The 14,250-nt window shown below is 40.6% G+C and overlaps 1 protein-coding gene across 1 annotated transcript in view; it reads left to right on the top strand.

The window, feature by feature from the left end:
- Positions 1-1,567: 1,567 nt before the first annotated feature.
- The window catches only part of dhrs7cb (dehydrogenase/reductase (SDR family) member 7Cb), a 95,819-nt gene continuing 83,136 nt past the window's right edge, over positions 1,568-14,250 (top strand). The window contains exons 1-3 of the mRNA XM_050060309.1: positions 1,568-1,703; positions 5,039-5,195; positions 7,841-7,953. Of these exons, the coding sequence (XP_049916266.1) occupies positions 5,042-5,195; positions 7,841-7,953 (267 nt within the window). The 5' untranslated portion in view covers positions 1,568-1,703; positions 5,039-5,041. The remainder of the gene's footprint in view (positions 1,704-5,038; positions 5,196-7,840; positions 7,954-14,250) is intronic.

Raw genomic sequence — 14,250 nt, 5'->3', positions numbered from 1 at the left:
ACCCACACAAAACATTTGTGTAATCCAAGGCATTTAATGACTGGGACCAGAAAATAATAATTTTCTCTCCATTGACTCTCATTAATATTTTCCGAGCCTAGAGGTCCGATGGGGGTCTACCAGAAGGGGCGTGACTTACGAGCTCTATTGAGCTTTTGTGAGGCTTGATTAGATAACCTCAGGAACTGTTCTTTACTTGTCAGAGGAGGGGAGTGGCTGGGGTGTGACTTCTGGTTTTTTGACCCTCCCCCAACCTAAAAATATTTTCACTTCAGCCACCCTGAGTGACTGGTGGAAAATACCTCCACCATAAATTTGTCATTATATTTTTAAAACTTACCCTTTAATATTTGAAAGTGAAAAGTTAAGGATGAAATGCTGGTGTTTGAAAAAAGCCTCAGTTTTTCACTCTTGCCATGCATGCTGTTTAGTTAGCGCAAATTATTTATTTTTGGCCAGACTTTAAATGAGACATAAAATGAAGTAATTTTGATGAAATTTTACTATCTTTAAGCACAGATTTGGATATGTTTTTTTTTGTACAATAGTCGCACAGCATATGTCCAAGGACATTATATAATATATATAATCTTTATATGATTATATTATTTTTGGCATTTTCTAAAGAAAACATATCTTCTGGGAGGTATGTTTAAAAAAAATAAAATAAATAAAAATCTGTGGTAAAATTAATGCAAAATGCTTGACTGCAAATCAGTAGAAGGCTGCCTATGGTTCCTAAGTGCTGACAGGATGAGGAAACAGTCTTGGGGTGCCGTCTTCTTGGATGCTCACTTCGCGGCCTGTCTCTGACATCCCCTGTTATATGGAACTTGGCCTTCAGTTTGCAGATAGTACTAGGGCTCACTCCAAATAATGCTGCAACTTGGTTTTGCGGAACACCAGCTTGAAGTTGCCCTATCGGATGTTGCACGCCGATTCTTGGAGCAGACACCAACTGACCACTGACACAGGGCCCATGCTCACAGGTGCCAGAAGCTCAAAACAAGAGTCAATAGCAGCAAAAAAAAAAAAAAAAGAAGCTGTTTGGCATTGGCAGAGAAGATTTGGCAAATTTTTCATGGGCGCAACCCACATAGTCAGCTCTGCTGCTCATCCCACAAATGCATGTTCCAAATGTTGTACCATTTAAAAGGGATATAAACAGGCTTTCCAACGGTATTAGATATATTGCCAAAAAGCATTGTTACAACAAAGAAATAATCTACCAAACACAAATTTCCTTACTTTTTGTGCTTAGTTTAGTTAGTCACCCAAATAAAAGTCAAAGTAATCTTAAACTGATTTTGGAAAGTGCCTTGATCAAGTTATTATTTTTTATGAATGAGAGAGTCATTTATCAGTTGGAAAACCATACTAACTGAAACAGCAGTTCAAGGCAAACACTTGCCCCTGACACAACTGAAACTTTGACTTGTAATCCATCCCTTCATCTTGGCGACAAGGGAGCATGATTCAGATACCACATGCAGTATGTGTGTATTAATGGCTGACTGAAGCAGAGGTTATTATAAGCAGTGGACAGCAGCAGGACAGACAGAAAGACAGACAGAGAGACAGACAGAGGAGCAAGGCTGTGTGAATGGACAAGAGATAGAGAGGGAGAAGGGCCTCTGGTACCTGACTAAATCTGGAAAAAACAACAGCCAGACCTGCTGAAGGATTAGCTCCCTGTTCATGCTGTAAGTTAACCAATAATAACACAGGTTACAGGTGTGTTATTGCCATTTTGGCAGGGGGGGGGGGGGGGGGGGGTTTGGATTGTTGCATGGTTGCTATACCTGTGCACTCACAAGCTGACTAGCTGACTAACCCGCTGAGATCCAATCATGTAACCATATAAATATGGGGCTGAGCTGGGAAGCAGGTCTCTAGGGTAATCAGAAATGCTAGTTTTAATGTGGATTAGGGCTATCTTAATGTGTTTGCCCAACTAATGCATGGCCGTTTAGGTTATCCATTACTTCAGTTGCCCCTCCTAGGGTATCCTATGACAATATCCTGGTGGTGACATAGTGCAAGGGATTCTGTGGCAGCAGTATGGCCAGAATATTTTTAGCCGTTGTCCTCAAACTCCCTTTACATGGTAAGTGTGTTAGTAAGGCCACCAAAAATAGTTTCCTTAAGGGGCTTAAAGCATTTAGAGCAGAAATCTAGAGTTTATAACAGTTAAAGCAATACATGGACATAGATCTGATATATTGGTCTACAAGTTGGCTATCTTTAGAGATAAAGAGTGCCCCAGGAATGAGTCTGCTGTTTGTTGTTTTTGCACATACAATCACTTGCACTAGATATGCTCTCTTTAATCCACTGCTCATTTTTATTTACTGCTCATTATTATCCACTTCTCATTATTATTATTATTATTATTATTATTATTATTTATCGCCATTTCTTGTATTTTTGTACTTTATTTTGCATGCCTAGTTTTTAAATTTTAAGTTTTTAAGTTTAAATTTTGAAGTTTTTAATCTGTCTATTTCTCATTGACTGCTGTAACACTGGAATTTCTCAACTGTGGGATCAATAAAGGTGTATCTTATCTTATGTTATTTTATCTTAAAACCCAGAAATGAGTTAGCATTTTAGCACTCCAGTTTCCCTCATCTCAAAGTCAATGTTTTTTTTTTAATGAGTTTAGATATCTATATATCTATACATACATACAGTATATGTATGTATAGATATACAGATATATATTTTTCTTTCTTCATTTTTCTTTTTCTTTTTTAAATATTTTTACTTTATTTATATATTTATTTTTATTCCATATTGGATATAATAATCCCATACCCTCTATTTTTCATCCAAACACACACACACACACACACACACACACACACACACGCTTTCATGTGTCTTAAAAAAGGCGGTTGCTAACAAGTGGCTAAATGAGACTACAGAACGTCATCACGCTGATCACAGCTGTAAAGCCATGTTGTGGTAGGGACATGAAGACATGCGACTGTGGTGTAATTTGGTTATAACCTTTGTTTAACGTTAGCTTTTTACCTCTGGTGATTGCATTTAGGCTTCACAAATCATAATAGAGGGGTTCATTTATGAAGATTATCTTGCTGAACAAAACGTGTAACTATGATAAACGTTTGTTTGCCACAGATCTTATGTTCTTCAATAATCCAAAATCAAATGGAAAAATACCATAAGCTTTTGACAAGGGAACCAGGGCGACGCTAACTTCTGTGTTGGCCTACAGAAAAACGTCATCTCCAGAGCACTCTATTGAACGGACAGATGACTCTAGGCGAGGTACTTTATCTGGATTTAGCATGTTATACGCAGTCAACTTTACACTAATAGTTCATTATGTGGTTATTCACTCTCTTGCCAAGAGTTACTGTAAAAGAGAAAATCAACATCAGTCTTCTCATCTAAAGGTGTATTCATACTTGTGCATCAGCTCTATGCAGAGCCTATGCACGTGGCCTACGCAGTTGTGAGGATTTATACTTGCGCGGTGGTGTGTCGGCGTCACTCTACAATTACAGGTTCAAAACAACCACAGCGGTGGGGTTTCTCTGAAGTGTTGTAAAGTTTAGTTGATTCAAAACACACCCAAAAAACACAATAAACATGGCTTAATAGAGACAGTTTCAATTACAAGTAAAATCGGCTTCACTATAACTCACAGGACTCACAGACAAAAAACTCTTTTGCTGGACAAATTTTCCCCACAAATACAACATTCAGTGAGATTCATACTCCTGTGTCGATTCAACTGCAGAAATTTAAGTTCACGTCCTGGTGACACAGACCTCCTGTCTATTTTTGTAACCATTTCCCTCAGTGGAAACAAAGCTTTTATTTAGTTTTATTTCCCATATAAGAAACAAAAAATTGTGAAAACAATAAAGCTCCCACAAAATGGCATTTTAAGTCTTTGTGTTTGATTTAATCTGGCTTCATATGAGTAGAGGAAATCTCTGCTAGCTGCTATGCTAATTTATAGCCTTCAATGTAAAATGCCCTAGGCTTGTGCCAATAACATTAGCATGTTGTATCTATTTGGAAAATGTGTTTAGTATGAGACAATTGTTTTGTCAGTGAATGTTTTGAGTTATAATGGAGATGGATTTTGTAACACTACCTTTGTTAAATGTTGCTGTTGTTCCTGGCTTCATATGAGTAAAGGAAATCTCTTCTAGCCGCTACGCTAATTTATACAATGTAAAATGCCATAGGCTTGTGCTAAAAACATTAACATGTTGTATTTGTGGGGAAAATATGTCCAGCAAAAGACAATTCTCAAGTCTCAAGAAAACAAATAAGTTTATTTCCCAAAATGTCAAACTACTGCTTTAAATACAAATCCATTAGTTCCATTGATTAAACATGTATATTTACTCAGATTTCCCTCCTCTTGTTGGAGATAAAGAGACAACTGATGGAGAGATTGAACAGTATTGTTTTCTAGCCCAAGGTTTACTTCTTTTCTATTGCAAAAACAGATCTAGGAAGGTCACAGTCTCACACACATGATTGCTTCTGACAAATCATTAGGAACAATTACTGTTTTCCTGAAGTACACAGATAAGTTAAGTCCTGATGAAAATAACAGCAAAAAAATCATCCATTATTGGTTCCCATGACTGAATCAATACCAAACATAAAGGAGTGACAAAGACAAGAATTTAGCGAATGCATTCTAAGCTCTCAGATAAGTGAGATGTGCTCTGCATGTACTTTTTGTCATTGACACTGTGTTAGTTTACACCACAAATGAGCCATACCTTAGGAGACCTAAAACCTGATCCAAGCTGTACAGTCAGCACAGACTGCTGACTCCGCTAATGTAGTTCATTAGGTCTGCAGGTGTTTAACAGCCTTTATTGTGTGAATGATGTTATGTGTATTTTATTGTACTCTATCTTGTGATTGTTTTTGACCAATGTAAAATGTCTTTGAGTATCTTGAAAAGCACTCTATATATAAAATGTATAAAAATGTATTATTAGCTGTTGCCTGCACTGATCCTGTGCCCTCTCCTCTACAGAACATGGCCCTGCCCTCTGTGATGGTGTTGCCCCTGCTGATTATCGTAGCAGCGGGAGTGTACTACATCTACAATGAGGTCATGCAGTTCATGTCCAAGTCCTTGGTGCGGAACAAAGTGGTGGTGATCACTGATGCTGTGTCTGGGGTGGGAACTGGTAACCTTACTTTTATTACTATGGAAGTTTGGTTTTCACTCTGTCTGTCAGCAAGATATATCAAAGGTGAATTCCATGAAATTTCCTAAGACTTCCTTTCCTTTCCTAAGAGGAACAATTATTCTGATCGGTCATGGCTAGATGGTAATCCTGGTTTGCGAGATTCTCATGAGCCACTTCAAAATATTACTGTCTGGCTGTTTAAGGGTTAAAGCCCTAAACACATACAGCGAGCAGCAGCAGACCCACCATCCGACACCAGCACACCACGAGGACAGAAACAGAGGGCTCAGCTGAGACAGAGCACCTGCCGCAGCAAGCAAACAGGCCATCTGCGGTCATTTTGACTTGACCAGTTGACGTCACTACAAGCCGATTGGCTGTTGAAACAGGTGACATGCTTTACGTTCTAAAACCAGCCACCGGCAATTTGACCAGCTGAGTTGCAGGTGACACCATCAGCCAACTTGAGTCAAGCTCAGACCAGCCAGTTCACATCGCTACAATGTTCCTCTGCAAGGTTCTAAAATGGTTTTGTCTTGTTGTGAATCTTTAATCTGAACTGGGCTTTAGGGTGTGATAACGCTGTGGTTAAGGTGTGGTTACATTTAGGCACAAAAGACACTTGGTTAGGGTTGGGGAACAGTGAAGATTTGGGTTAAAATAATGATTTGAAACATGGAACATGAAATCTCGCAGGAGTTCATGTGAAATTAGGCTTACTTGTGCTTAATTGTGTGATTTGATGATTATGGTATGTAGCCACAACCACGAACAGTAATGGAGACCACCTCAATTTAAAATAAGTTGCTTTGAACTGCATTGCATTTATAGCAAATAGTACACTGCCTGTTTCAGACATGTCTGTTTGAAACGGCCGACTGCTTGTTTTGCAGTGTTGTTGCTTGTAGCTTTCTTGAGAACCGCTCATACAAACAACTTCACTCTCGGCACTGTGCTACCTCGGGTTGTGAGCAATACACCTGGGCCCCAAACAGCTATAGATTTATCATGATGTTTAGATGTGAAAAATATTGAAATATGTTGCTATTCTAACTCATTGTACAGAGAAATGAGGCTAGGCTGCACAATATGTGAACAAAAAAAAAATCATATTGTGAGTATTTTGACATACTGTGATTTGAGTTTCAATTTTAGTTGGAATAATAATTTTCATTTTAACTGAAAAAAATATAAAAATTATGATTTTGGGATTTTGGCTGGGGTCTGTACCAAATAAGCATGTTCTCTTACATCTGAAATGTTATTTATAGGCTGGCATCTCTGTGGCACCACGATGATTTATTTATTGTTGTGACACTTTGCTCTCTCAAAAATTTTCAGCTCCTGTGATTGGGATATTGCACTTGGCGATATTGCAATTTTGATAATATTTCGACTAATTGTAATATATAATGTATAATATATATATATATATACATACATATATACACATATACATATATATATATATATGTATATATATACATACATACACATACATATACATACATACACATACATATATATGTGTATGTGTATATATGTATATATATATATACATATATACATATACATATATGCATTCTGGCTCAGCTGGAGAGTCTTTAGAGATTTGCCTCAGTAACCTGATAGTAAGGAATTGCAGTAATCCAGGATATGCAAGATTATTGCAATATTACACAGGTGAAAGAACGCAGTCCTTTAAGTTTATTTTATATGGGAGTCAAAAGACAAATCTTACTTACAAATATTACTCTTATGGTTGTGCCAGAGCAGTGCCATCCAGGGAAACTATATCTTCAGATAGCGAGTATGTAATTAACATTCTAAGTTTCAGTTAGTATGCAAAGAAAAACACACCCAAGTTGTGCTTACTGGCGGTCAGAAAGACTGATGAAATATGCTATGAGAGACATGCTTGACTCTCTGCAGAGCCCTGAAGCCCTACCCCCATTGCTACACAGAGCCACAGAGCTTTACTTGTTTATTCGAAATTGAGTGTTGCGTGCCCAAATTGCACTAAATTTGACAATGCACATCCTTGGGTCCCTGTCAAGTGCAAAAGGACAGACAGAAAGATAGAGAGACAGATATTTCTTGCTTCATAGTTAAACTGTTTCACATTTTAGGAAATATACTTATTTTCTGTCTTGCTGAGAGTTAGAAGAGAGGACTGATACCATTCTAATATCTGTACACAAAATATGATGCTACTGCAAAGGGGCTGTTAGCTTATTGTACACACAGAACGCTTACCTGGCTCTGTTCAGGTAGGTAGTCAGAAGGAGTCACTGTGCTGACAAGACTTCAGGAAGTAACTGCTTCCGCCCAAGTAGTTTAACAGATAACCCTACATAATGAGATATATTAATAAGTGAGCTTCAGAGTTGCTGGTGGCTAGATTTCATATCTGCTGACAGAGCTAGGTATGCTGTTCCCACTGTTTTCAGTCTATATGTTGAGCTAAGATAACCAGCAGCTGGCTGTATCTTCATATTTAGTATAATAACTTTCTTATCTAACTCTTAACAAGACAGGAAATGTGTGTATATCACAAAATGTCGAACTACTGAATGATAATTAATAACTAATTAAATGAAGTGACAGAGTTACTTAACATTTTTTTTCTTTTTTCTGTTCAGAGTGTGCCAATCTCTTCCACAAGGGCGGTGCCAGACTGATCCTGTGTGGGACTAGCTGGGATAAACTAGAGTCTCTGTATGACTCTCTGACAAATGACGCTGACCACAGAGAGGTGAGGTAATTAATTTAATAAAATGGCACGATGCTGGCAGTAATGTCAGTATGAAGCATCATAAACATTCAATTCAATTCAATTTTATTTATAAAGCCCAATATCACAAATCACAATTTGCCTCAGAGGGCTTTACAGCATACAACATCCCACTGTCCTTACCATGCCAGACTCTGAGTAAAGCCTTCCAAACTAAAACCATAAATCTCTTCTGTGGTGCGGAGTCATCTTTTTGGGAAACTTCCCAGCTAAGAAACAAAACTTTAGCTAAAGCTGCTTCAGTAAACACTACTATGTTATGTCTAATAGTATACACTGAAAACGTTGGCAGTACAGTGACAGTTAAGGAGCAAAGACAATGACACTTTACTTAAAAAATTTGTGTCCCTTATTGTAGTTACCAGAGAACAAATTAAGAATGAACGATGAACTACCTGCTCATCTAATCTTTTTTTTTTATTTTTTATTTTTCATTGTGTAATGTGGTGATAACAGAACAACAAGAGGACAAGTGGACAAGAGTGGAGAGACATAAATGGTCAAGAGAGATTATATAAAGTAAGACAAAGACATACAACAGAAATCCAGACCAAAAAAAAGGAAAACAAAACAAACAAGGAACAAACAGATGCTTAAACTGATGGATACACAGGCAACGAGGCAAAAACAGAGATCCAGCAAAACTGTGTATACAGATAGATGTGTATACAGGAGATGGCTTCCATTCTGATCTTGGGACTTCCAGCCCATACTCTGTGCAGATGTTTTTGCACACTGTGCCAGTTAGTCTATTGATGATTGGTGTTTTTGTGCTGTCTTTCAGTCCAGCCTTTTCCAACCACTGGTAGGATTTCTTGATGTTGGCCACTTCTTCAATCTGTCAGTGGTACATGCTGTGCAGGGGCTTGTGCTTCCATGATGGTTCATCCTTCTCCTCTGCATTTTTGGGTTTTTGCTGTCTGAGATATTCACTTAGCAGTTCATCTTTGGGGGCTATCTTTCTGATGTATTCCTGGATCTTGGATGTTTCGCTCCGGACAGTGGCTCTGACGCCCACCAGTCCTTGTCCCCCCTTGCTATGCTTAGTGTACAGTCTCAAGGTGCTGAATTTGGGATGAAACCCTCCATGCATTATGAGAAGTTTCCTTGCCTTGATATCAGTGGCCTCTATCTCCTCCTTCGGCCAGCTTATTATACCAGTGGGGTATCTGATGACTGGCAGGGTGTATGTGTTGATGGCTCGGACCGGACCTTATTCTTTCTGTTCAGCTGATTTTTCAGGACCTGCCTTACTCTGTGTAGGTATTTGGCTGTGGCTGACCTCCTTGCAGCCTCCTTATTGTTCCCATTTGCCTGCGGGACCCCAAGGTATTAGTAGCTGTCCTGAACATCTGCTATGATGCCTTCTGGTAGTTCACCCCCCTCGGTTGTGATCATCTTCCCTCTCTTTGACACCATCCAACCACACTTATTTAGTCCAAATGACATTTCGATGTCATTGCTGTAGATCATGGTGAGGTGGATCAGTGAGTTGATATCTTGCTCATTCCTGGCCTACAATGTCATCCATGTAGAGGAGGTGACTGATGGTTGCTCCATTTCGGAACCGGTATCCATAGCCACTCTTTGTGATGAGTTGGCTGAGGGAGTTCAGGCCTATGCAGAACAGTAGCAGGGACAGTGTATCACCTTGGTATATGCCGCACTTGATGGTAACTTGTGCAATTAGCTTTGAGTTGGCCTCCAGCGTCATTTTCCGCAGCCCCACTGAGTTCTTGATGGAGGCTCTTCGTGATCTGTTGATCTTCTACATTTCCAAGCATTACAGTTTCCATGTGTGTGACATTGAGTCATAGGCTTTCTTGTAGTCAATCCAGGCGGTGCACAGGTTGGTCTGACTGGTCTTGCAGTTTTGGTTGACTGCACTATCGACCAGTAGCTGGTGCTTGGCTCCCCTGGTATTACTACCATTTCCTTTCTGGGCCTTGCTCATGTATTGGGCCACGTGCCTATTCATCTTTGCTGCTGTAATGCCTGACAGGAGCTTCCATATTGTACAGAGGCAGGTTATTGGCTGTTAGCTGGATGGGACCGTGCCTGTCTGGGGATACCATGATCAGGACTGTCTGTCCTTGGGTCAGCCACTCTGGATGGGTCCCATCCATCAGCAGCTGGTTCATATGTTCATGGAGTCCAGTTAATTTATTCAGCCAGTGGGTGTGGCTCACATCAGGGCCCAGAGCTGTCCAGCTCTTCATACCTGATACTCTCTCTTGGATGTCTGCTGTTGTAATGGTAACTGGGTCTTGTTTTGGGAGACTGCTGTGGTCTGCTCTTAGATCCACTAGCCACTTAGCATCTGTGTTATATGATGCCTCCTTCTCCCATATGCTCTTCCAATATTGTTCAGTTTCAGCCCTGGGTGGATCTATTTATTCTCCTGGCTTCTTCTTCTCATGTGTATCTCACTATCTCTTTAATCTTTTTACTCCTGCAATTTGATATTCTTTATTTTATTCCTGTATATTTTTTGTAAATGTTTTAAATTTTAGTACTACTCATTTTGTATATATTCTATATTCTAATGTCCACATACTGTTTGATTACTTGCTGCTGTAACGTAGGAGTCCTGTGTCCTCTCCCGTCTCCTGTCTCCCCTCTCGTCCTGTCTTTAGGCGGGTAGCCTGCGCTGTAAGCATTTGCTTGGCAGTCTCCAATGCCACGGTATAGACAGTATGTTATACTTCCTAGGTGTTCCTTTCTTCCCCACACCTTTCTGTAGCTCTGAGAGTTGACTAACCTCTCTCTGTGTCGACTTGATCTTGGCCTCCAGCCTCCTCCATGGAGGGTAGTGCTCTTTGTGGCTCATGGTGTTGATCTTGTTGTAACGAGTATGACTGAACCCAAATGTGGCACTCCAAAAGTCAGTGACAGTTGGTAATGACCTTCAATTAAACACAGGCAAAGAAGGCACTGTGCAGACACAGCCACAGGCAGACAGAAACCAGAGACGCTGAGGCAGAACTCGTGGACAGGAGGGGACAGAAGGCTGGTGAGTTCATTGGGAAACAGACAATGTAGGCCAGTCAGAGGCAGGCAGGGTCAGTAACAGGAGATCAGGCAGGTAAGAAGTGTTGAGAAGTCTTGCATGTGGGCGAAGAACAATCTGGCAAGGAGAGTCTGTAAAGCAGCAGTCTTCATAGTAACAGGAGGTAATGATCCACAGGAAAGAGCAGTTGGCCTGACGAGGTGGGTGTGGCACACAGGCAGAAGCGGGAGATGTGTGGGCAGATGATAAGCTGGCAGGTAGGTGTGGTGGCAAGGCGTGGTAAATAGAAAATTACTGAGTGAGCTGAGAGGATGGTATGTATTGCAGGTGAAAAGTGGCTACTGTGACAGTATCTCCCCATCAAGGGACAGCTGCAGATGGCCAAAAAAGTCAATAACAAGGTCGGGCGGGTGTTGAGGTTTTGTTTTAACAGCTATTTGATCATTATGTGTGTGGATGAATATATGCATGTGTATGTGTGTGTACATGATCTTATCAAATTGAGTTAAAAGGTAATCAAGAGCACCAAAATCTAAGTGTAATTACTGTGTTGAGTTGTAGTATCAATATGTAATCAATATATTACCACTGTGTCATCAATACATTACTACTGCATCATCAATATGTTATCACTGTGTGAATTTAAAAGAAAAAGCCAAGCAAGATCCAAATATAATAGTAGAATGAAGCCCCCATAGTAAAAGCAAGCCAGGAGAAGGAGGGAGCAGCTCCAAGCAGAGAGAGACTAGGCGCCTTGGCAGGCTAATAGACACCATAGTACATGCACGGCCTGGGAAATACACACACCCCAAGGCCAGTCCAAGCACCAGCAACATACACACCAACTGAGACCTGGATATACATGAAGGGAAGACGGGAATGGAAGATATATAAGATAAGGGAAGACGAAAACTGCTGAGGTCGACACTTTTGAGAAAAACAACCCTCCCAACCAGTTTTAACCGGTTTGAGGGGGTTTCCACGGGTCTTTCAGGGGTCAAGTGATGTAGAGGTGATGTTGTGACAATGAATTAAAAAAATAAGTGTAGTTCTACACATATGATTTGTTAAAAACTTAAAAAAGTGAGCAAGAGAAAGAGAGAGAGACCGAGTATAAGGGTCAGTACCCAAGCCTTTGGGATTCAGTTCTTCGTCTGGACCACCAGCTCAAATGGGTTTATTTGGATTTCATCTCTGAACAAAGAATAAACCTCCTTGCATTGGACTTCTGATGAGCCTCCTGGTTGTTCTTCAGAGTGCTCTAAACTTTCTTTGGTCTTATTGGAAGCAATTTTTACTGAATATAGATCCACACCACAGACTATTTTAGATTGTTAGTCGAAAAAGGAGAGGAGGAAGGCGTGTCCGTAGGCAGAGAGAGAAGAGGAAAGGCAAGAGTCTGGAACTGAGTTTTTGAATGTTGGAACTATGACAGGAAAAGGTAGAGAGTTGGCTGACCTGATGCAGAGAAGGAAGGTGGATATACTGTGTGTTCAGGAGACCAGGTGGAAAGGTAGCAAGGCTAGAAGCTTAGGAGCAGGGTTCAAGCTGTTTTATCATGGTGTGGATGGGAAGAGAAATGGAGTAGGAGTTATCCTGACGGAGGGGTTTGTTAGGAATGTTCTGGAGGTGAAAAGAGTGTCAGATAGGGTGATGAGTCTGAAGCTAGAAATTGAAGGTGTGATGTTCAATGTTGTTAGTGGTTATGCCCCACAGGTAGGATGTGAGTTAGAAAAGAAGGATAAATAATGGAGTGAGTTAGATGAAGTGATGCAGAATATCCCTAGAGGTGAGAGAGTGGTGATTGATGCAGACTTCAATGGACATGTCGGACAGGGAACTGCGGGGATGAGGAAGTGATGGGCAGGTTTGGTATCCAGGATAGGAACGCAGAAGGACAGATGGTGGTGGACTTTGCAAAAAGGATGGAAATGGCTGTAGTGAATACTTTCTTCCAGAAGAGGCAGGAACATAGGGTGACTTATAAGAGCGGAGGTAGGAGCACACAGGTGGACTACATCTTGCATAGACAATGTAATCTGAAGGAGATCAGTGACTGCAAAGTCGTGGTAGGGGAGCGTGTAGACAGACACGATTGTGGTGTGTGGGATGACTCTGGTGATGAGAAAGATGAAGAGGATAAAGGCAGAGCAGAGGACGGTGTGGTGGAAGCTGAAAAAGGAAGAGGGTTGTGTGGTTTTCAGGGAGGAGTTGAGACAACTACAGCTAATGTTATCAGAGAGACAGGTAGGAGAGTACTTGGTGTGTCATCTGGAAGGAAAGGAGATAAGGAGACCTGGTGATGGAATGAGGAAGTGCAGGAGTGTAATCAGAGATAGAGGTTCGCTAAGAAGAAGTGGGACACTGAGAGGACTGAAGAGAGTAGACAGGAGTACAGGGAGATTCAGTGTAAGGTGAAGGTAGAGGTGGCAAAGGCCAAACAAAGGTATACAATGACTTGCATTATAGTAAGGAAGGAAAGACTGATTTATACAAGTTGGCGAGGCAGAGAGATAGAGATGGGAAGGACGTGCAGCAGGTTAGGGTGACTAAGAATAGAGATGGGAATGTATTGACAGGTGCCACAAGTGTGATGGGAAGATAGAAAGAGTACTTGAAGAGTTGATGAATGAGGAAAATGAGAGAGAACAAAGAGTAGAAGAGGTGACCATTGTGGAGCAGGAAGTAGCAAAGATTAGTAAGGATGTAGTGAGGAGGGCATTGAAGAGGATGAAGAGTGGAAAGGCAGTTGGTCCTGATGATATACCTGTGGAGGTATGGAAGTGTCTAGGAGAGGTGGCGTAGAGTTTTTGACTAGGTTTTTCAGCAAGGTCTTAGAGAGTGAGAGGATGCCTGAGGAATGGAGAAGTGTGTTGGTGCCGATTTTTAAGAACAAGTGAGGCGTGCAGAGTTATGAGGGGCCATACAAGCCATAATTCATTCTGGCCCTCTCACACACATACATTCTCCTTACACATACATATATTTTCTGTCTCACACACATACATTCTCCTTACACATACATATATTTTCTCTCTCTCACACATACATTCTCCTTTCACATACATATATTTTCACTCTCACACACATACATTCTCCTTACACATACATATATTTTCTCTCACACACACATACATTCTCCTTTCACATGCATATATTTTCACTCTCACACACATACATTCTCCTTACACATACATATATTTTCACTCTCACACACATACATTCTCCTTACACATACATATATTTTC

Source organism: Epinephelus moara, chromosome 13 (genome assembly GCF_006386435.1).
Source record: "Epinephelus moara isolate mb chromosome 13, YSFRI_EMoa_1.0, whole genome shotgun sequence".
NCBI classification, from domain to species: Eukaryota; Metazoa; Chordata; class Actinopteri; order Perciformes; family Serranidae; genus Epinephelus; species Epinephelus moara.
This window is presented reverse-complemented; position numbering and strand designations above follow the sequence as displayed.